At 44.4% G+C, this 22,500-nt stretch overlaps 1 protein-coding gene and 1 pseudogene across 1 annotated transcript; one reads left to right on the top strand and one right to left on the bottom strand.

Annotated features, from left to right (window-relative positions):
• LOC109070544 overlaps positions 1–22,500 on the bottom strand; it is a 731,031-nt pseudogene that overhangs the window by 243,763 nt on the left and 464,768 nt on the right.
• Positions 1,440–18,627, top strand: LOC109086034 (adhesion G protein-coupled receptor B1-like). The gene is made up of 32 exons (XM_042745793.1): positions 1,440–1,846; positions 3,994–4,842; positions 5,665–5,814; positions 6,318–6,413; positions 6,498–6,662; positions 6,750–6,914; positions 7,059–7,223; positions 7,333–7,497; positions 7,585–7,686; positions 8,615–8,721; positions 8,799–8,993; positions 9,085–9,153; positions 9,598–9,706; positions 9,795–9,938; positions 10,026–10,101; positions 10,895–10,997; positions 11,165–11,208; positions 12,092–12,215; positions 13,249–13,352; positions 13,899–14,001; positions 14,092–14,242; positions 14,331–14,400; positions 14,491–14,557; positions 14,641–14,726; positions 14,811–14,982; positions 15,064–15,159; positions 15,244–15,280; positions 15,590–16,224; positions 16,328–16,363; positions 16,456–16,560; positions 16,675–16,725; positions 16,818–18,627. Exons 2-32 carry the CDS (start codon positions 4,131–4,133, stop codon positions 17,013–17,015), a joined length of 4,602 nt encoding a protein of 1,533 aa, XP_042601727.1. The 5' UTR covers positions 1,440–1,846; positions 3,994–4,130; the 3' UTR covers positions 17,016–18,627.

The following is a 22,500-nucleotide window of genomic DNA, read 5'->3' as shown; positions in this document are numbered from 1 at the left end:
GCTTCCGCCGGTGAGTCATGCTCTCATACGCTTCGCTCTGCTGTATTCTCAGAGTTTGGCTGAAGCTCAGGAGCGATTGCGAGGGAATTCGGCCTTCAGCGGAGGCACTTATTTGGATACACGGCACATTTGCGAGGTTTGAGTAAATATTGCGCTGGATGCTGAGAAAACACAGGAGTTTGAGCTGTTTTCAGCATGACTTGCTGTGGTGATGTGGTAATGTGGTCACGTTGGTGGCTCTGGGAAGAATCCGCCGACTCTCCCGCCTCCACAAGGCTCTCCTGGCGGGAAACGCGTGAACGCCCACAGACGCATGACGAGGAGAAAAACAAATACATTTAACCAGATAAAGTTCTTAAACAATGTTATCACAATACCATCCAAAAGTGATGCTGGTAACACTGTACAATAAGGTTCATTAGTTCACATTAGTTAACTAAATCAGTTAACATGAACTAAAAATGAACAATACTTCAGAATTTATTGATCTTAGTTAATGTTAATTTCAGCATTTACTAATGCATTATTAAAATCATGAGTTGTGCTTGTTAACATTAGTTAATGCACTGTGAACTAACATGAACAACTGTATTTTTATTAACTAACACTAACAAAGATTAATAAATAGTGCAATAATTGTTTGTTGTTTGTTCATGTTAGTTATTATATTAACTACTGTTAACAAATGACACCTTATTGTAAAGCGTTACCATGATGCTTTATAATAACTTTAGTTTAACTTCAGAGCGAAAATTGGGGTATAAATAATTGTAACCCAGAAATTGGTGGTATATTTCACAAATAATTACAAAGAAATAAATTAAGCTTGAAATTGTATTTCCAGTCAACAAAACTTAACAAAGTTCACTGGTTTAAAGTTCCCAACACACACACACACACCTCAAAATAAATAAATAATACTATGTCTCCTACGTGTTTTGTTGCTTTTAATAATTATTTTATTATTCTGTTTGAATAATTAAGTAGCTTGATTATGATGTAAACTGAAAAAAAAGTGTTGTAGAAACTATTTTCCCTCAGAATTTGTTAGTAAATCTCACACATAAAGAAACTGTAATTAACACAGTGAATTAAACGTGAATTTAGAAAGACCGGTCAAATGTGCTCCAATGATCATATCGTGTCGCAATGTTGTTGTCGTTTAGACACCTTTGATTGATTGTTGATCGTTTAATGTGTGTCAGTCGTATTGATTAGTGTGGGCAATCAGGTGTAATGATGTAACGCTCGCTGAGAGAAAGTGTTGTGAAGTCTCTCGTTCCGGTTCTGCGCTCGTCTGTGCGCACATCGGCGCTCTACTTCGTCTTTCTGTGTGTCCAGTGCGCGCGCACACACACGCTCACACACTCTCTCTCCCCCGCGCGCTGTCTCATTCACCGGTGCGCGCGATCCACGCAGGGTGGAGGGGTTTATAAGGCAGCGCAAGGAGGCCACACGCCACTCCGACTCAAACACTTCAGACCACAAGCAGCAAGACTCCGAAGCCGAGAGTACAAGTACCAACCGCGACAGGAGAAAAAGCAGACCGAGAAAAGCGAGCCTCCAGAGCTCCGCGTTCGTTCTTTGCCCGTTATTCGCTCGCTCGCTTTCACTGGAATACAGAAGCAGCAGAAGCAGCATTAGAAGAGGTTGGTAGTAAACTCTCTGGAGTTTGGTCAGTGTCGCTTTGTGCCGTTGCGCTTGTGGAAGTGAAGTGCACCGAGACTTGGACATCCAGCCCGGGACGTCTGGACGCGTTTTGACCCGTTCCAGCATCCCAGCATTCCCGCGGAAGACTTTGAGACTGTCGGATGGAGAGCGCTTGTTAGACACGCAAGAGTAACAGGTAACAGAAGCTGCCGTTTGTTTTTATGCACATGTGATCGAGGATGGTTTGCAAACTTGGTTTGATCAGTGGTGCTTAACTACCTGATGAGGTCTGCATGCATGGATGGATGGATGGTCCCGAAGAAACGCTCCTGACAGCCGCTTAACTTGTGCCGCTGTCCGCGGTGCTGAAACGCTCTTTACATTCGCTGAAGTTGTGTCGCTGTCCGCTGTCCTGAAACGCTCTCGACACTTGCTTCTATAAGCTGTTGCTGTGTTGTGCTATTTGTCTTGTATTTAGTTTGAATGTGTCTGTCTTTAGTGAAAAGAAGATCGTTTACCATTGTATGTGAACTCTTGCAAAAGTCTTATCTTATGAACAGAAGATTATTTAGTGTTTATGCATATTTAAGCATGATATGCTCAAATGCTTAGTGAGGAAAAAAATGATGCAATGCACGAATTTCTACATGCTTTTAGTTCATTTTAGTTGCTTTTAGCATCTGCACCTTAAGTTCTAACTGCAACGCATTTTATAATCAGTAAGTATCCATGCACATGCATGCTGTGTTTACTTAAAGTTGTTGCGCACTGATAATTTCGCTCCTCTTTTCAGAGTTTGGCTGATAATGTCTGCAACGCGTGCGTGCGCGAGCGGCTCAACTCTCCGCGCTCACGCAGTCATTTGTTTGCACATAGCGAGAAATTAATTTATTTCTTATCTGATCGCATCTCACTTAAACTGATTTTTTTGCAATGCATGGTTTAACTCATTTGGCATGTAGTTAAAGAAATTAAGTGTTTTTGCAAAGTATTCCTCCTGCAGTTGCATGACATTAAAGAGTGTTGTTTGTCAAAGAGTGCGTGTTTGGTCATGCACACAGTGATGGGGTGTTTGTGTTATTGTTCTTACAGCACTAGACACACACTGAGATGTTTCAGCAGCAGATCTGAGCTCACAGATGGCTCTGAGCGTGCTTGGCAGAGCAGTGTGTGTCTCAGACTTTCCCAGGATTAAATACAAAGTGTCTGTGTTTGTTCAGATCAGATACAATCTAACATTCATCCCAGGATCAGACCAGCCAGAAGACATCAGGGGTTAATGAGTGCGCTGGCTTCACTTGCTCGGATTCACATAAACTCTGTGCATCTGTCTCTCTCTGTCTCAGTCTGTCTGTCTCTTTCTCACACACTTCCTGCTGACTCTACTTCAGCTCTTTCAAAAATCAGCTGTTTCCATAACTACAGATGTAATGTGTAATTTCGGCCCCCTATTTGGGGTATAGAAAGAGGTTGAGTGGCAGAGCTGAAGTACTCTCATTTTCTATAGAGCTGATCGTTTCCGGTTTCTTAAACTCAATGGAGTGCAGAAAATCAGAGATGAGCTGCATTAGTGATGTAACTGAAGACAGCCAACCGAGCAGAGCAACAATTTATCTTATTTTATGCAACTGTTGAGCTTTAGATTTTCAGTCTCACACTATCAGTTTAGAAAGAGGAAGGTGATGATAAAGATAAGGGGACATTGTTTCTCAGAAAAGGACCTCTCACAGCTGCTCTCTCTCTTTCATCTCGCTCCTGAATGAGCATCTTTGAGCAAAAGAGAGTGAGGCTCCAGAAAATGAGGCAAGTTCTATAATAGAGCGAGGGACTGTGTTTAGAAAGAGAGTGGTGCTGCTTATAATGCACAAAGATGCTCCACACGTTTCTCAAGCACCTGTAGCTATGGCAACACTCAGACTTTGAAAGTTCCACAATCGCTTCATTCTGTCAGGGAGGGGGCATGTGTTCCTGCAGAAATATCCTGCTCTCTCGCTGTGAGAATCTTTCCAGTGCTGAACTGTGGGTGCAAGCTGAGTCTTCGTGGACGTCAGTTTGACGCAATCGGCTCTGCCACGTGTGAAAGTGTGGGCAGGAGAGAACGAGAGAGCGATGCGGCGAGAGATTCCTGTGAAGGGGACTGTAATTATAGTCTGAGTGTAATGGCAGTGCGCGCATTAGCAGCAGCTCTCCGACAGGGCTCATTCGAATACACACTAATGCTAATGGAGAGTACAGCTCTCAACTACAGATATGATTCAGATGGCAGACCTGTTCCAGTATGATAATTACAATGACTGTCACGCTATGTTTGACAGGTCCCTTCTGTTTCTTGTTTTCCCACAGATATGTCCCCTTCAATCTAGTGAAGAATCAAACCCTCCATCCACAATTATCGTAGTGAACATATCAAACCCCTGCCAGATCAAAGAAGCCCAGTTAACTTCTATCGAAAGGTCCACCCATCCTCCTGAAGCGAGAACATGGAGTGGTGGTTCGTCTCATTGGCACTGTGCACTTGTATGTGCATGATGTTCGCCCCGGGCATCTCCACTCCCTCTGGGCCAGCATCCGCCACCTGTGCCACCCTGGAGCAAAGCCGCTTCTTCGGTGTGTTCTCCTCTAAGACCTCCCTGCCATCAGCGCCGTGCTCCTGGACCCTGCAGAACCCCGATCCTCGCCGCTACACCGTCTACATGAAGATCACCAAGCCTACCGAGTCCTGCACCCCACGACAGGTCCGGACCTTCCAGTTCGACTCGTTCCTGGAGACCTCTCGCACGTACCTGGGCATGGAGAGCTTCGACGAGGTGGTCAGACTGTGCGACGCTTCCTCTGCGGTGGCCTACCTGGAGTCCAGCAAACAGTTCCTGCAGGTGCGGAAGGTGATGCCACGTCTGGGTCTGGAGCCCATGGAGGAAGACAAAGGGAACGATGAAGGCAGCCAGTTCAACGCAGAGTTTCTGGTCGTGGGGAAGAGGAACCCAAGCATGCCAGCCTGTGAGATGCTGTGTCAATGGCTGGAAGACTGCCTGGCCACCAGCACCCATGGAAACCCCTGCGGCATCATGATGACCCCCTGTCAGTGCTGGGAGCCGCCCAAAAGGAGGACCGGTGGCTGCTACAGGGGCGGAGTTTACACCGAGAAGTGCTCGCCCACCGTTAGAGACAGCAACCGCGACGCCGAGATCATGAGTAAGTCAAGTCAAGTCACCATTATTTATATAGTGCTTTTTACAATGCACATTTTGCCAAAGCAGCTTTACAGTATTAAACAGGGAAATAGTGTGTAGAAATAGTGACGAGACCAGCAGCTTAATTCTAGGCTGCAACAAAGTCAGATTGTGCAGAGGACCGATAGCCTTCTAGGTGATGAGGTCTTCAGGGGGGATCTGTCTCTGGGGCTCATCTAGTTGACAAGTGTGTGAAATGCAAGGTTCCAGTAGCAACTCATTCCAGCAGGCAAAATTGTATGGTCTCCTAAAAGAGAAGAAATGTCTATCGATGTAGTTCTGCGGGAGCAGCTGCTCTATAGCCGCGCTCCCCAAGCCTCCATTAAAGCAATCAATGCCCTGTGCTAGAGGTTGTCATAGCAACCCACCGGGTTCCAAAAGCACCACATCCAAAGAGCGCCTCGGGTATAAGAGGCAGTTCACCCTTTAAAATGGTCTCATATGGTGTCCTGGCATTTGGCCTTCAAAGCTTCTTTTTGTTTAGAAAAGGTTCAAAATGCTTGTTTGTCTAAGAGACTTTTTTGCCCCGCTGTTATGAAGGCCGGCATCAAACCTACATTTATGACAAAACAATGCCACATCGATCGTCAATAAGCTGATTTGATGCCTCTATTATGCCCCTGAAGTTTGCATGCAGATAGTTGACCGCCAGATGTCAGCAGCGTTATCATGACTCATTCGCAGCAAATGTCCTCCTTTCCTCCACCTCTTCAGCATTACTCACCCACCATGTGCACTTAACAGAAGTGGTGTGATGAGGCATATCTGTGTGATGTGTTTGCAGAAGGCTGGAACGGGTGGGGCCGCTGGTCCGAGTGCAGTAACGAGTGCGGCGGCGGAGTCCAGGTGCGCAGCCGCGTGTGCCAGCCTGAGGATGGTGTCTGTGAGGGAGTTGTAGAGGAGGGAAAGGCCTGCAACCCTCAACCCTGCATCGGTCAGTCCCATGTCCATAAATCTAACCCTGGACCACAAAACCAGTCAGACATTCAGACATCATCTGAAAGCTGAATAAATAATCTCTCCATTGATGTATGGTTTGTTAGGAGGACAATATTTGTCTGAGATACAGCTATTTGAAAATCTGGAATCTGAGGGTGCAAAAAAAATCTAAATATTGAGAAAATCACCTTTAAAGTTGTCCAAATGAAGTTCTTAGCAATGCATAGTACTAATCAAAAATTAAGTTTTGATATATTTAAGGTAGGAAATGTACAAAATGTCTTCTTGGAACATGATCTTTACTTAATATCCTAGTGATTTTTGGCATAAAAGAGAAATGTATAATTTTGACCCACACAAGGTATTGTTTTCTATTGCTACAAATATACCCCAGCGACTTATGGCTGCTTTTGTGCTCCAGGGTCACAAATGTGCACTGCAGTGAATGCACGACCATGTTGTCTGATCTTACATGTGGCTTTGCGTTGATTTGTGCAGGTCAAGTACGACAGAGAAGTCAAGGTCTGCGTTCCATCATCGGCCAGCGGCGTGATGCTGATGGCACCATCATGGCAAACCAGGCCCCTCAGAAAGGTGTGTGTCTCTTTTGCAACACTAGAAAGCAGTCTGGAAGTTGTGGAAGTGTTGTGCTAAATCAAACTCTTTGTTATGCTGCAGAAGAGGTCCAGCAGGAAACGTGGTCTTCATGGAGCGTGTGTTCCGTGAGTTGTGGTGAAGGTTTGCAAACTCGCACACGCTCCTGCATGACGTCCACTTACAACACCCAGTGCACCGGCCCTTTGAGAGAGAATCGACCCTGCAACAACACCGCCGCCTGCCCAGGTACTTCAGCTCACATAAATACAATGACTGCCTTTGTTTGTCTGGATCCTGGAAATGAGGGATTAATAAACAATGACGTGTTTGCAGTGAACGGAGCGTGGGATGAATGGGCTCCCTGGAGTTTGTGCTCATCCACATGTGGCCGTGGGTACCGTGATCGTGTCCGTACCTGCAAACAGCCTCAGCACGGTGGAGAACCCTGCCGCGGACCTGTCAAACAGACCAAGTTCTGCAACATCGCTGTCTGCCCAGGTCAGTCATCTGACCACTATTCCCGATCTCAACACCAGATGGCACTGTTGACCTCAGAAATGCAAGCCCTTTTCAAATGCAACCAGGAAAATGACTTTGGAGCTTCAATAATAATAATTTATTCTGTCTTTCCCCTCTCTGTAGTTGATGGCTACTGGAACGACTGGTCTGCATGGACTCCATGCTCTGCCTCTTGCTCAAATGGAACGATGCAGAGAACTCGTGAGTGTAACGGCCCCTCGTACGGAGGCTCAGAATGCAGAGGAGAATGGCAAGAAACCACCAACTGCTTCCTCAGAAATTGCCCAGGTGCAGTATTCCTGCCCAAATGTTTGCTAATGCATGAATATGCTCCCTAAATGGTTCTGCACAAGTGTTTTTTTTATGAAAGATACTCAAGTGTGTTGTCGCCCTCTAGTGGACGGGAGATGGCTGTTGTGGAGCTCCTGGGGCAGTTGCAGTAAGTCCTGCGGTGGAGGCAATCAGCTCAGACAGAGAGTGTGTGAAAAACCTTTATTTGATGGAGAGCCATGCATCGGAGATAAATCAGAACTGCGAAACTGCAACGAGAAGCGGTGCCCAGGTGAGAGCTCAAACCAGATGTTTTACTTCATTTATGCACCGGTTTTGAGGCAGCTTCTTTAAGGGCTTATAAAAATGTGTCTCACAGAACCTCACGAGATCTGCGGGGAGGAGAACTACGGCAGTGTGGTGTGGAAGAAAACACCAGCGGGTGACACGGCTGCTGTGACCTGCCCTTCCGATGCCACAGGTACTGATCTGAGATCTCAGTCATCCAGCACTCTGGTTTCTGTGTTGAATCTGGGTCACTGCCTGATTTTAACTCTTTCCCTGCCAGTGTTTTTGTAAAAAGTTGCCAGCCACCACCAGCATTTTTTATGATTTTCACCAAAATGTCATGCCCCCCAGAATATTTTGTTGTTTAAATATCTGCACATGCAATACACCAAAATAAAGAACTGACCCTCTATTTAAAAAAAAAAATCAATTTTATTCTACTTTTAAACATTCTTTTTTATCAACACTTGAATGTAGGCAGCTTTCATAAAAAAAGCAACAAAGAAAGAAAATCACATTTTTTTTTTTTTTTTTTTTTCAAATACTACATCTGGATCATATTCAGTAATATTATCAAAGAAAACATGCAGTAGATGGCTTCCATCAGTTCCCCCCAAGCACAGGCCTTTAACACTCCCAGGATCCACATTTCACTCTGTAACATTAGACAGTTTTCATTTATATGCAGTTTAGTGTTGATGATTGCATTATTTTTAATATGCATATGCTTATATATGAGATCACTCGTTTCTGCGTTTCTGGTTTGTGTTTTTGACTGAGTCATTCTAGACTCATTCAGTCAAGTCAAGTCCCCTTTATTTCTATAGCGCTTTATACAATACACATTGTCAAAGCAGCTTTACAGTGTCAAACAGGAAAATAGTTTGTCAATGATGCAAGAGGACAATGACAAAGAGGCATTTTTCCAGCTAAAGTCAATTCATTGATGATTCAGTGACGTCATCCTCCATCATTCAGGAGATGTGTAATAGCGCCCCCGAGTGTATAAGAGTGAGAACACAGAAACTTGGAAAATTCTGTGTTTGGCAGGAAGAGAATTAAGGAAAGAGACAGTGCTTCCCTCTGGTTTGCATTAATCCTGCTCTCCCTGACTCCTGCAGGCCTGATTCTGCGCAGATGCACTCTGGACGCTGTGGGTCTGGCCTTCTGGGAGAACCCCACTCACATCAAATGCATCTCCAAGGAATTCCAGGACATCCAGACCCTGGTAAGCGCTATCTACTTATACTTCATGTTGGCATAAAGGCTTCAGGACTGGATTTTCAAGCGTCCTTCTCCTTCCAGATGCGTGATCACGTGACTCGGTCTCAGAGCGGTGAGCTGGTGGACGGTGTGTCTGAGGTGCTGTCTAAAGTGAGGATGGTGTCGACAGATAGTATGAAGTACAGCGGCGACCTGCTGGCTGTGATGGAGGTCCTGAGGAACAGCACGGAGATCTTCAGAAGCTCAAAGATGAGCCTGAGCAATGCAGATGTGGAGGTACGTAAATCCACAGCACGCAACGATGATGGGAAAAAAGTGTATGTGAGAGAAACACTGATCTAATAACACTGGTTTGTTTGACCCACAGAATTATGCTCACACCATCAGTAACTTACTGCAGGAGACACACAAAGAGAAATGGGACGAAGCTCAACTGGTGAGTGTGTGTGTGTGTGTGTGTGTGTGTGTGTGTGTGTGTGTGTGTGTGTGTGTGTGTGTGTGTGTGTGTGTCCTCACACATGCACATTGTGTCTTCATGCCAAAAGAGAGAAATAAAGAACCAGAGAGATCGAGCACACCCACATGGCAATCTGCGACAGCAGACACCGCCGACACACACACGTCAGCTAATGAATCAGTCATCAGACCATTCAGAGGAAGAACTGAGAGATTCTCTGTGTGTTTTTAGAACATTCTGTTTAAGTACTATTTATACACTCTGATAGTATTTATGAATTTTCAGATTCTGTTTTAATTAGATACTGTTGTAATTGTATGTGTTATTGTTAGTTGAATTAGTTTTTGTGGTTTATTTTAATATTTACATCTATATCAGTATATCTGTGTCTGTCTATATCAGTGCTGTTTTGCTCTGCTGCAGATGGGTGCAAACATCAAGGAGTTCTTCAGTCTGATCGAGAGCTTCATTGATATGATCGGACGTCAGATGAGAGATTTCCAGGACATCTACGAGGTCACTGACAATCTTGGTGAGTGTGAAAGGGCTCAGGAGTACGAGGCAGCGGGTGCATATATGAGTGTGTGTTTCTGACTGTGGTTTCCTGACCGTCTCTTCAGAGCTCAGCATCCAGAAGCGTCCGCGCACCATGACCTCTGATGTGACCTTCCCCCTGAAGGGCTGGCGGGGGATGATCGACTGGGTCCGCAACTCAGAAGAGAAAGTCACAGTGTCCCGCAGCGCTCTGAGTCTCGACGTGCCAGGCACACACACACACACACACACACACACACATTCTGACATGTGTTTGACATGTAAGGAGACTAATGTGGCTCTGAATGTGTGTGTAGATGCTGAGCAGAGCACTGGGTTTGTCACCGGGATCATTCTCTACAGAAATCTGGCTCCCATCCTGTCCTTCCAGAGGTACAAGAGTTCAAACATTGCTTGCATTCTGCTGACAAACTTCATATGAATTTTTCTGATGAAACTCAAATGCTATGTTTTTTTTGTAAATGTGTCCCTGCAGCACAGAAGCAGTCATCAGTAGCACAGGTGTAGCAATAGACAACAATACATTGTATGGGTCAAATTATACATTTCTCTTTTATGACAAAAATCATTAGTATATTAAGATCATGTTCCATGAAGATATTTAGTAAATCTCCTACTGTAAATATATCAAAACTTAATGTTTGATTAGTAATATGCATTGCTCAGAACTTCATTTGAACAACTTTAAAGATGATTTTCTCAATATTTAGATTTTTTTGCACCCTCAGATTCCAGATTTTCAAATAGTTGTATCTCAGACAAATATTGTCCTCCTAACAAACCATACATCAATGGAGAGATGATTTATTCAAAAAATTGACCCTTATGACTGGTTTTGTGCTCCAGGGTCACAAATAATCAGTTCATGACAAATAATTAAAATGCAGATTAGAACATTCACTGATTTTAATAAATATTGTTTTATTCAATTTACCATATTTTATTCAATTCAGTTTTTTATTAAATAAAAGTTATTCTATTTATTTATTAAGTTGATTTTGTTTAATTAATTAATTCATGATTACGTATGCAATTGTATTGTTTTTATTCAAACATGTGACGTTAGAGCAGATAGTGGAGCAAAATCAAAGAAAAGATTAGTGATGAGTTTGAACCTGATCAATACGAGTGATTCTGATCGATCGATCGTCTCCTGCTCCCTTAGCAACAGCACACTGCTCAACTCGAAGGTCGTCACGGTAACGGTGAAGCCCAACCCTGGCTTCCTGTCTGCACCTGTTGAGATTGACTTCCCTCACCTGCGCAATGTGAGTCTCCATGGAAGCCAGAGTGCAGATTCTGGTTCATCGCTCGTTCTGTTCTGTTCTGAACGTGTGTGTGTGCAGTTAAAGTCTATGGAGGAAGTGACATATGACACAGATCAAACTCCCCCTAACCAGACCTCTCACGCCCGTCTCTCTCTCTCTCTCTGCAGGGCACTGTGAACGAGACCTGCATCGCCTGGGACGAGAGCGAGAGGTGGGTGGAACACTTGTGATTCTGTGTGTGTGTGTGTTGTCGCAGCTCTAAAGGTCACACACTCTCTCCTGCCCTCAGTACAGTGTGTCATCTCCACACATCCCTGACAACCGCTAATCATATGCAAATGAGTCTCTGCCCCCTTACACACACATCACTTATGACCTCATGAATATTCACAGCACATTCAAAACCTTCAATGGCTCTTTTCACCATCCACTGCCCACACACACTTACTCACACACACACACACATGAATACACACTTCTGAACAAAGATGGGAACCCTGTCCTCTTTGTTTAAATCAAAGCATTCAGATCTCTGAATTCCATCTGTCTATTAGTATCAAAAATTAATATTTTGAAATTTTACAAATGTTCATTCAAACAATATTCTATTAGTGTATTAACAGGGAAGGTTTTCAGAATTTTCTGGCAAGATTTTCTCAAAATTATGAACAAACGTTCTTCCAGTAACATTATTAGAGTGTTTTTCGAAGGTAGTTCAGTCTTTAATATTGTTCTCAAAAATGTTTATAAAACATTCATCAAAAATATTACAGAAATACAATAGCATAACATAAACACAATTATATGCTTAAACACTCTTATATAATTAAAATTTAATTTAAAAGTAAAGATTGCAGAATGATAAAATTGAACATTCCCTTAAGGTTTTTTTTTTTTTTCCTAACGTTCACATAACCAAGAGAAAAATGATATATGACTTTAACTGACCCCTCTGACTGGTCAGATATATCTGAGAGCATCACTGTGCTGTGGTCTGGAGTGTGTGTGTGAGTCTGGACGAGCTGCTCTGCTGCTGAGTGTGTGTGTGTGCGGGGTTTATTTGACAGTGTACTCTCTTGTGTGTGTGTGTGCAGCGCGTCTCTGCTCGGCTCCTGGTCCGTGCGCGGCTGCAGATCGGTGGCGCGCGACTCCAGCACCACATGCGTGTGTGACGGACTCTCCACCTTCGCCGTGATCGCAAGACCGAACCCCGATCCGGTAAGAGTCCGATCATCACCGGACCATCTGTGTGTGTCATTGTCGTCTGTCTGTCTCTCTCGCTCTCTCTCTCTCTCTCTCTCTCTCTCTCTCTCTCTCTCTCTCTCTCTCTCTCTCTCTCTCTGTGTGTGTGTGTGTGAGAGAGAGAGAATGAAGCGATGCTGCCGTTAACCGATCAGTGTTTATCACAGCCTCGTTCATCATCGATCATCGTGTGATCGGATCAGACCGTCATTAACGTGAGTTCAATCTTTATCTGTCGACGGTTTGATTGATAGCTAACAGAGATGATGCGGTGTTGTGATCGATCGCTTCTCGTCACAACATCAAATCCTCTCCAGGAATCTCATGATCGATGATGGATCCGATTGTTTTCATTCTCGTATTTGTTCGGTGCTTTAATGCGTTCGTGTGATCGTTGTTTTTGATGTCTTTGGCGCAGAAGCAGTTGCCATAGCAACCGAATCCGCAGCCCTGCGCTGTAATTATCAGCACCAGAGAAAAAAAAAAAAACAGCCCTGCAACGCAACGCGTCCAAACACAACGCCTTAGTTAACACAACGTTGCGCAGTGCAAGCAGGTTTAACAGTTACATGCCTTCTGTGTGTGTGTGTGTGTGTGTGTGTGTGTGTGTGTGTGTGTGTGTGTGTGTGTGTGTGTGTGTGTGTGTGTGTGTGTGTGTATGTGTGTGTCTTTTGAGAGGAAATATGATGATGCGTTTCATTCTGCAAGGGCAAATGAAGGTGGAAACCAGCTCATAATACAACACACTCACTGTGGTGTGTGAAGTGTGTTACACTAATAATTTCAGAGGTGAAAATTGTCCACCTGCAGGACACACACACACACACACCTGTCGTCATTTAAATGTGCTAATGTGGAGCAGCAGTGAAGGAATGTGGAGCGTCTCTCTCACCTTCACGTCTCCTTCACATCAGCTGCCCTGTTTCTGCCAGTCATTCTGTCCAGAGGGAGCTCTGTGTGTGTGTGTGTGTGTGTGCATTGACACTAATGTCACAGTGTTTCTTCACAGAACATGGATAAGTCTCTGTTGCCGTCGGTTACGATGATTGTGGGATGCGGGGTGTCGTCCCTCACCCTCCTCCTCCTCATCATCATCTACGTCTCTGTGTGGAAGTAAGAAACTTATCATAATGCTTGAGTTACTGATTGATATGATTAATTTACATTTATGAAGTAAAATAAGTCTAGAAATAAACCCATAAATTAAACACTTTAAGAACCAGTTTACAGTATTAACTAGCATGAATAAGTATGTGTATTTTGGGAGCACTTTAAGAACTAGTTTACAGTATTAACTAGCATTCATATTACTAGCATATCAGCTGATTATTAGTACTTACAAAGCGTAGTTAATAGTTAGCTAATCGTGAGAAGTTGACCTTAAAATAAAGTGTGACCAAAACATAAAATATTATGAACTAAAAAGCCATTAATCTCATCATTAAAGACCAGAATAAAACTACAATTGTGTCAAATTCTGTATTCTATCAGTTTTGTTAGAATAAATTGGTTTTATTTCTAATTATTTCCATACTCAAATATTTCAATATGGATATATATCTCTAAACGTTTTCTCAGACCCCAATCTGAAAACCCCTGGTTTGGTTGATTAAATTTTATAAATTGTTTTTTTTTTCTCTCTCTCTCTCTTCTTCTCAGGTACATCCGTTCTGAGCGCTCAGTGATCCTGATCAACTTCTGTCTATCAATCATCTGCTCCAACGCCCTCATTCTGATCAGTCAGACACAAGTACGCAACAAGGTATAAACCCGAGCCTGAAGCTGACCGTTCGTAGCATACATCAGCTCTGATGACCTATGGTTCACCTCTCGTTCCGTCTTTCTCTCGCAGGTTATGTGTGCCTTAGTGGCGGCGTTCCTGCATTTCTTCTTCTTGTCCTCTTTCTGTTGGGTCCTGACGGAGGCGTGGCAGTCCTACATGGCCGTTACAGGCCGTCTGCGTAACCGCATCATCCGCAAGCGCTTCCTGTGTCTGGGATGGGGTGAGTGTGTGCACTGCTGTTGTTGATTCAGGAGAGTGTCATGTGACTCATGTGATGGGTGTTTAACTCTCTCTGGATTCTCCCTCAGGTCTGCCCGCTTTAGTCGTCGCCGTTTCTGTCGGCTTCACCAAGGCCAAAGGTTATGGGACGGTCAACTAGTGAGTATTTCCCATCTTGTTTCCCATCTTTCTCTTTCCATCTGTGTCTTTGTGAGTTTAACACTGGTGTTTCTTCCTCTTTCTCTGCAGTTGTTGGTTGTCTCTTGAAGGCGGTCTCTTGTACTCATTTGTGGGTCCAGCAGCTGCTGTTGTTCTGGTGAGGAGCCTTTCATGGTCACTGCATTATCGACAGCATGTGCATTGTTGAGCCTTCACTAATGTCTCTTTGTGTGTTTTCAGGTCAACATGGTGATTGGAATTCTGGTTTTCAACAAGCTTGTGTCCAAGGATGGCATCACGGATGTTAAGCTGAAAGAGAGGGCTGGGTAAGAAATACTGTACACTTCTGATTAAACACCACTCACATTGAAGAGTCTGGAGCGTGTTGTATTAAATGCACTCTTCTGCAGGGCATCGCTGTGGAGCTCCTGTGTGGTTCTCCCTCTTCTCGCGCTGACGTGGATGTCTGCCGTGTTAGCCATCACGGACCGCCGCTCCGCACTGTTCCAGATCCTCTTCGCTGTTTTCGATTCTCTGGAGGGATTCATCATTGTCATGGTGCACTGCATCCTGCGCAGAGAGGTCAGTATGCTTACAGTGGAAGCACATGTGTGTTTAACGAGTCTTTGAGTGTGCCCGAGCTCATAAATGTGTGTTTTTCAGGTTCAAGATGCGGTGAAATGCCGTGTGGTGGACCGTAAAGATGACGGGAATGGCGATTCCGGCAGCTCCATGCAGAACGGCCACACGCAGCTCGTGGTGAGTCTACATGCAAGTATTATCATGCCTTTTACATTTTAACAATGGCATTTATTAATCAAATGTATTTTTTCCTGTGTGCAGTCTGACTTTGAGAAGGACGGCGACTCAAACCGACCAGGTGAGCATATAAACAAAAAATCACCACATTGATATTACCATAGAATGGAGGTGTCCAAACCTGTTCCAGGAGAGTTTATCTACAACCATAATTAAACACAGCTGAATCAGCTAATCAAGGTTTTCAGGATTACTAGAAACTGGAAGCTAAACTATGCAGGACACTGGCCCTCCAGGAGCAGGACTGGACACCCCTGCCATAAAGCATGAAACTTGACATGTTCTTATGTTTGGTAATAAGAAACTAGAGGGGCTTATCCAAGGCTTATCCATGCCTCATGATCTGACCTGCCTCTTTGCCTCCCTTCAGGTGGAATGAAGAGCTCCTCAGAGGAGAAGATGCCCCCTCCACAGATGCCCCTGCCCCTCGGCCCGAATTTCCACACCCTTCCATCCAACCCCAGCATTAAGAGCCACATTCCCCCCGTTCCCGAATACTCCAGCCACACGCTCACCCTGCGGAGAGAGAAAGGTCGCGGAGTTGACCCGTCCTGTGGCAAACCCGTGTACGTGTGTGACAGTGAGCTTTTCAAGCAGCTGGATGCCGATCTCGCCCTCGCTCAGGCTGAAAGCGTCTGTCCGGATGGCAGCGGCTATGTGCTCCTGCCCAACACCACCTCCACCCTCCGTGCCAAACCCAAGGACGACTCCAGCGGCTCCAGCAAGTACAACATTAGCACTGAGCTCCCGCAGGCCCGTCTCATGCATCTGAGTGGAACCTTCGCCGAACCGCAAGCTGCCTACGCCATCAAGACTCTTCCCGCCGACCGCGTCAGCGTATCGTATTCGGAGCGTGACTCACCCATTCAGAACATCCACAACATCTCCAGCGAGAGTCACGTGACCAGCAGTCTGGGTGATACGTTCGACTCCATGAACTCCATGATGTCCAAGAGTGAAACCATCTCCACCTTGTCCATGAGTTCTTTGGAAGTCAGTGAGGGGGTAAGAAATGACATTTACTCATCATTGAAAGCTGCATCTTATGAATTATGCAATGTACATGATACTAAAGTTTGCTGTCGCTCTTTCTGTTTAACTCCCACAGAGGCAGAAATCTCGTTACGCAGAACTGGATTTTGAGGTAAGTACTCACTACGGAGTTTTCCACTGTAGAGTTACGTGAATGTAATCTATAACAGTGCAGCTTTAACCGTTGCCTTCTCTATCATGTAGAAAATCATGCACACACGGAAACGCCATCAGAACATGTTCCAGGACCTCAATAGGAAGATGCATCACACTGAGAAGGACAGGGAGTCTCCGGCATCCGACAGCAAGGTGAGCTGCTAAACTAGACGCTCATGTGTGGAACTGATCAGAGCTGCCATAATTTACCATCCTCGCTTACTCTCATTGTTCGGTCTTTAGAGTAATGTTCTCTTCTCTCTGCAGTCCGTCAGATGGAGCGTCTCCTCTGATGGAAGCAATAAGACAAACCACAGCGTAAGTGTCTCGCCCTTTTAACTGCATGAGAGGGACGTTTTCTCATTCCCAACTGCAGGGTCTCTAACGCTGTTCCCGATGTCTCTTTCCAGGATAAGCAGCAGGTAGCAATGGATCGGTCCTGGGAGAGCATGAGCAGGTCACAGGCGTCTCCTCCTGCCTGGGTCAGGAAGGACACGGAGCCACTGCAGGCGTCTCCTCTGGATCTCCAGGGCGTGGAATGGGAGAAGGCCGGAGCAGCCATTCCTCTGGTGGGCCAAGATATCATCGACCTGCAGACAGAGGTGTGAGGGCACAGCGTTTAACCCTGAACACCTCGGTCTGCTTTTGATTTGGGAAAGAGAGCGGAAATGAAGGGATGAGCATGCAGAAGGCAGAGAGGTAGAGAAGAACCCGAGAGGGGAGCGCTGTACCCGTCTGTCATTTGAATATCTGTCTCTCCAGCTTCAGAAGTAGCTCTCAGCTCAAGATGACACTGACCTCAGTCATTAGAAGGCGTCTGAACAGGGAGAAAGGTTTTCCGAACTCCATGCGAGGAGAGATTCCGGTTGGTTCATCGAGAGCTTTTCCCAACACGCTTCCATCTGGTCCAGGAGGTGGTGTGGATGCCCGCCTGTGCCCTTTCGTTTTTCCACAATTCCGTTTTGGAATGGTGCAAATCTTCCTGCAGGAGAGTCGAACGCTTTCTTAGCTGCTCGAGTTTGGCCCGTGGCGGCCCCTTCCAGAGTGTTCTCTTTGGTCAAGAGGCTGATGTCTCCCATGAGCCTCTAGGGGTTGTTAGCTGTGCCGAATGGACACAGATGAACTGCCGTCGCTGTGGTCTATGTTTTTAACGCTTTGCGTGAAGCATTTCTGGACGCTTCCATCTAACTTTGGGGAAATAATTGTACTGAAAACTTGACTATGAAGAGCTGAGCATTTACTTTCCATGATTCCTTATTATTGTAACAAGTTATTATTATGAGTGTTATTTCTTTGTTTTTATGATCATGTTATGATTTTGATGATCGTGTTTCCCTCGTCTTCACACCTGTGTTCATCAAGGTTTATTTTTAAGTACTTTATGAAACCGTCCATTCTTTCCCGGAACAGCAGCAGGACGAACTATCCCAGCATGAGCAGCTGAAATTCTCAGCATTCTGGGTAATGTAGTTGGAGCGGCAGTGACTGTGTAGCCTTGGACTCTTTGAGGATGAGCTGTTGTTTCCTCCTCCGCTCCATTGGATCAGACCACTGTGTTCCCTCCATTCCCACCAGCGGCTCTTTCTATGGCCTTGTGAATGAAGCCCCAGCACACGTTATGGGCTCCTGCCCACCTGTGAACTTCCACAGTGCCGGCGGGAGAAATTCCCAGTGCAGTATTTATGCCAAACAATAGACTGGCATCAGTGCAATATGAGGACAGATGCTTGATGCCCAAGCAGGACTGACATCAGAATCTTGACAGGTTTTTGTTAACCATTTTCAGAGTTTTATATCATCTTTATAGAGCCTATAGAAACCTTTATGACAACACTGTTCATGAACTATTTTAGCTATTAAGCGAGAAGGACAAAACAAGACATTGTGTCTTGCTGCTAAAAGAAAAATATGATATCAGAGTAATAGCCTAGAGATATATCTGACTGTGCTTCAGGAAAATGCCCTAGAGTTTTTTACTTGATTGTTGAGACACTAAACCCTCGGTCGTCTGTACGGTCTCTTGTTTTATAAACCTGTTTGTCTCTGTGTGTGTGCCGATATCCTTCCTCGCGTGTCTACGTTCACATGAGGTTCCCGATGTCTGTGTGAATCTCCAGCACCAGAGTCTCTGTGTATTTCACTTCCTCTTGTGATTGTACAGTTTTAAGAACAATAGGCGAAGGTGTCTCGTTTCTAACAAAATAAAAGAACTAAAAATTACAGTGTTTGATCTTTACTTTCCTGAATGAAAATCATGTGTGCACTACTAGCAGCACCAAACAGAGCTGAAAATGAATAACTGTTGGGTTTCCTGAACACTCCCCCTCCACCTGTCATTGGTGGAGTCAGAAGTTGAGATATTGGGCATCTGAAACAAACAGATCAATGTTCTGATAGCATCAAGCTACCAGTCACTGACTCCAAACATGAAACTGACACCTCAAACGGCACATACTACAGCTTTAATGACAGCAGTTTGGGGAAAATAAAGTAAGATATCTTGTTTTCTTGCCTAATGTCTTTTTATGAGTAAATTTAAATGATCATCATCAATATCAAAATCGTTTCCAATTATTTTCCCTAAAAGGCCTGTTTCCAATTGGTCTATATATGAGCAAAACTTTAGACAGCAGCAGAATAAAACAAATGACTATATATATATCTATAATTTGGTCATTAGCATCAGGCTCTTTCTTTCAGGAAATGAGTCTGTTTGGACACAGCAGGCATATTCAGCTTATTACGGATAAAACTACATTTCCTTTGTTTACAGGATCTTTATTAATATAAAAGAGTGAAAACCGACCTGAACTGCTGGATATCGTCAAGACTCATTATGTCAATCGCATTTAATTATAAAACAGGTTACGGTGTCCTGAGTAGTTGTTATGCAGTTTTTAGGGTGTTCTGAGTGGTTGCTATGCAATTGCTAGGGCGTTCTGAGTAGTTGGAATTGCTAGAGTGTTCTTGTTGCATGCTATAGTTGCTAAGGTGTTCTAAGTGGTTGCTATGTAGTTGCTAGGGTGTTCTGAGTGGTTGCTATGTAGTTGCTAGGGTGTTCTTGTGGTTGCTATGTGTTTGCTAGGCAGAAGGCAGAAATAAAGACACACCATATCAATGATTACAAAATTTTCATTTTCATTCATGAAGTATTCCTGTAATGATTATGATGATGAAGGTTTTGATGATGATGGTGATCTATTCTTCTCATCTATCACCCTCTCCATATGCTTCCCATCACCACTCATTTCCGTCCCTTTGTTTGAGTCAAAGCTCTCGTGTGTCATGCATTTAGTTAGTGGCATTTAGAGTGCGACCCATAATGCACTGCGTCGGCTCTTGTGTCGGAGAGGGCTGGATGTAAATGCCGAATGCTCTGGGTGCGACGGGAGTAATTGTGTGCAGGGCTGTTATTTTATTCCTCATGACGGTATGAATGTGCCACTCAAAGCTTTGTGTGGGTTTTTGTCTTGTTACTCTCAAGCCAAGAGAAGGTAATTGCGCTGTTGAATATTGTGAGTCACATGATGGCGCTGGCTTGAATGAGAAAGTGGGCGCTCGGGGATTACAGCTGCACTCCTGCGTCATGGTGAAATGCCAGTAGACTCGAGAGTGCAGTTCAGCTCTGCGGGGAACAGCTCTCAGCATCTGGGGACTCAACCCAAACTACTCAAGCTCACTGTGGTCTGTCAGAACACTGTTCTTTCACACGCTTCAGCTGATGAAGAACACTACCCTCGTGTTCAGTTAGTGCTATTCATTAAGTCACTCATCACTACTACTAGAGCTGCTAGACATGTGCTGAAACTTTGAGCAGTAAGGATTCAGTTCAGCATGTGTCAGAACACCCTAGCAACAACATGCCAGTCATCCACAACACCCTAGCAACCAACATATCAACTATACACAACACCCTAGCAACCGCAGAGCAACTACTCAGAACACCCTAGCAACAACATGCCAATCATCCATAACACCCTAGCAACCACTTAGAACACCCTAGAAACATCATGCCAATCACCCACAACACTCTAGCAACCACAGAGCAACTACTCACAACACCCTAGCAACATATCAACTATACACAACACCCTAGCAACCACATAGCAACTATCAAGAACACCCTAGCAACAACACCATGCCAATCATCCACAACACCCTAGCAACCACTTGGAACACCCTAGAAACAGCATGCCAGTCATCCACAATACCCTAGCAACCACAGAGCAACTACTCACAACACCCTAGCAACATATCAACTATACACAACACCCTAGCAACTACAGAGCAACTATCCAGAACATGCTAGCAACAACACCCCAAACATCCACAACACCCTAGCAACCACTCAGAACACCCTAGAAACTACATGCCAATCATCCACAACACCCTAGCAACCACAGAGCAACTACTCACAACACCCTAGCAACATATCAACTATACACAACACCCGAGCAACTACAGAGCAACTATCCAGAACATGCTAGCAACAACACCCCAAACATTCACAACACCCTAGCAACCAATCAGAACACCCTAGAAACAACATGCCAATCATCCACAACACCCTAGCAACCACAGAGCAACTACTCACAACACCCTAGCAACATATCAACTATACACAACACCCTAGCAACTACAGAGCAACTATCCAGAACATGCTAGCAACAACACCCCAAACATCCACAACACCCTAGCAACCACTTAGAACACCCTAGAAACATCATGCCAATCACCCACAACACTCTAGCAACCACAGAGCAAAACACCCTACAACATCACAACACACAACACCTAGCAACATATCAACTATAACACAACAACACGCCAAACACCCTAGCAACCACTCAGATAGCAAAAACTATCAAGAACACCCTAGCAACCACAGAGCAAACTACACAACACCCAAACAACTACACAACATAGCACCCTAGCAACAACAAAGCAGCTACGCAGAACACCCTAGCAACATATCAACTATACACAACACCCTAGCAACCACAGAGCAACTACTCGGAACACCCTTGCAACAACACCCTAGCACAGCAACCACAGAGCAACTACTCGGAACACCCTTGCAACAACATGCCAATTATCCACAACACCCAAGCAACCACCGACAGCTCTTTGGAACACCCTAGCAACATTTCAACTATACACAACACCCTACAACCACATAGCAACCGCATAGCAACTACTCAGGACCCCCTAGCAACAACATAACCACTAAAAACTGACAGCAGCGAAATTGTTTGAAATAACTTCCTTTTGAGATCCAATGTAGATTATGTTCACCATTCAAGGCAGAAATATGCGATCTAAAAGATTACACAAGCATTACTATAGATGGTAAATTCGATTGCTTGAAAAAATCAGGCAAAAGATGCATTTATTTATTTACATGATTTATCTGTCAGTAAGTCTCCTCTCTTTATACCTTAGGTTCATCTTTAGCTCAGCATATGTCATAAATCATAATCATAGTTTATGTTCGGTAGCTCCCTCTGTCTAGTTTTACTGAATGAAAATATAACCATGCATTGGCACTAGAGAGAGAGTGCTAAAGCTACCTATGGTTGTATTTTTGATGGACAAATTATAAGAAATGATCATTCTTTCTAAATGTGATGTAGACCTAAACTGTCTGTGACTGCAAATAAACAGAAATAGACGCGACTGAATAAGTAGCTATGTGTGTCTCTTTGTTTTGTGTAATAATGGTAAATACCACTTTATTTCTGTGTGACTAATTATCAATCCTGACACAAACTAATTCATCAGTGTAGCACTTGATATTGTAAAACCGGTAAAACATCAATGCTTTGGTTTTAAATCTTTAAGTACACAAAAAAATCAAAAAATGCAAACAAACGGCTGCTTTTATCACGTTTACTTTGTGATCTCGCTAGTTCCATTGGTTTATTTCTGGTTAGTTTTCTGATAAATCTTTTCTTTGTTGGTGAAATGAGGTTGTGGTTGCGTGACGCTGTTCCAGAGTGCTACAGGTCTGAGGCTATTAGCCCCGCCGGACCGTTAAAAGCACTGGCTCGCACTGGCCCCCCAGTGGAAAAGATCCAAAAACACTTACCCCAG

Source organism: Cyprinus carpio, chromosome B19, assembly GCF_018340385.1.
Source record: "Cyprinus carpio isolate SPL01 chromosome B19, ASM1834038v1, whole genome shotgun sequence".
NCBI lineage: Eukaryota > Metazoa > Chordata > Actinopteri > Cypriniformes > Cyprinidae > Cyprinus > Cyprinus carpio.
The sequence above is the reverse complement of the archived record's forward strand: the minus strand, read 5'-3'. Positions and strand labels throughout refer to the sequence as shown.

What these genes read in the sequence shown, in the direction of transcription:
- LOC109086034 (XM_042745793.1), top strand. Translation starts at nt 4,131, where the DNA reads ATGGAGTGGTGGTTCGTCTCATTGGCACTGTGCACTTGTATGTGCATG. An exon ending in CCGCGACGCCGAGATCATGA is followed by an intron (nt 4,843 to 5,664) that starts GTAAGTCAAGTC and finishes ATGTGTTTGCAG; the next exon opens with AAGGCTGGAACGGGTGGGGC. An exon ending in CAACACCGCCGCCTGCCCAG is followed by an intron (nt 6,663 to 6,749) that starts GTACTTCAGCTC and finishes ACGTGTTTGCAG; the next exon opens with TGAACGGAGCGTGGGATGAA.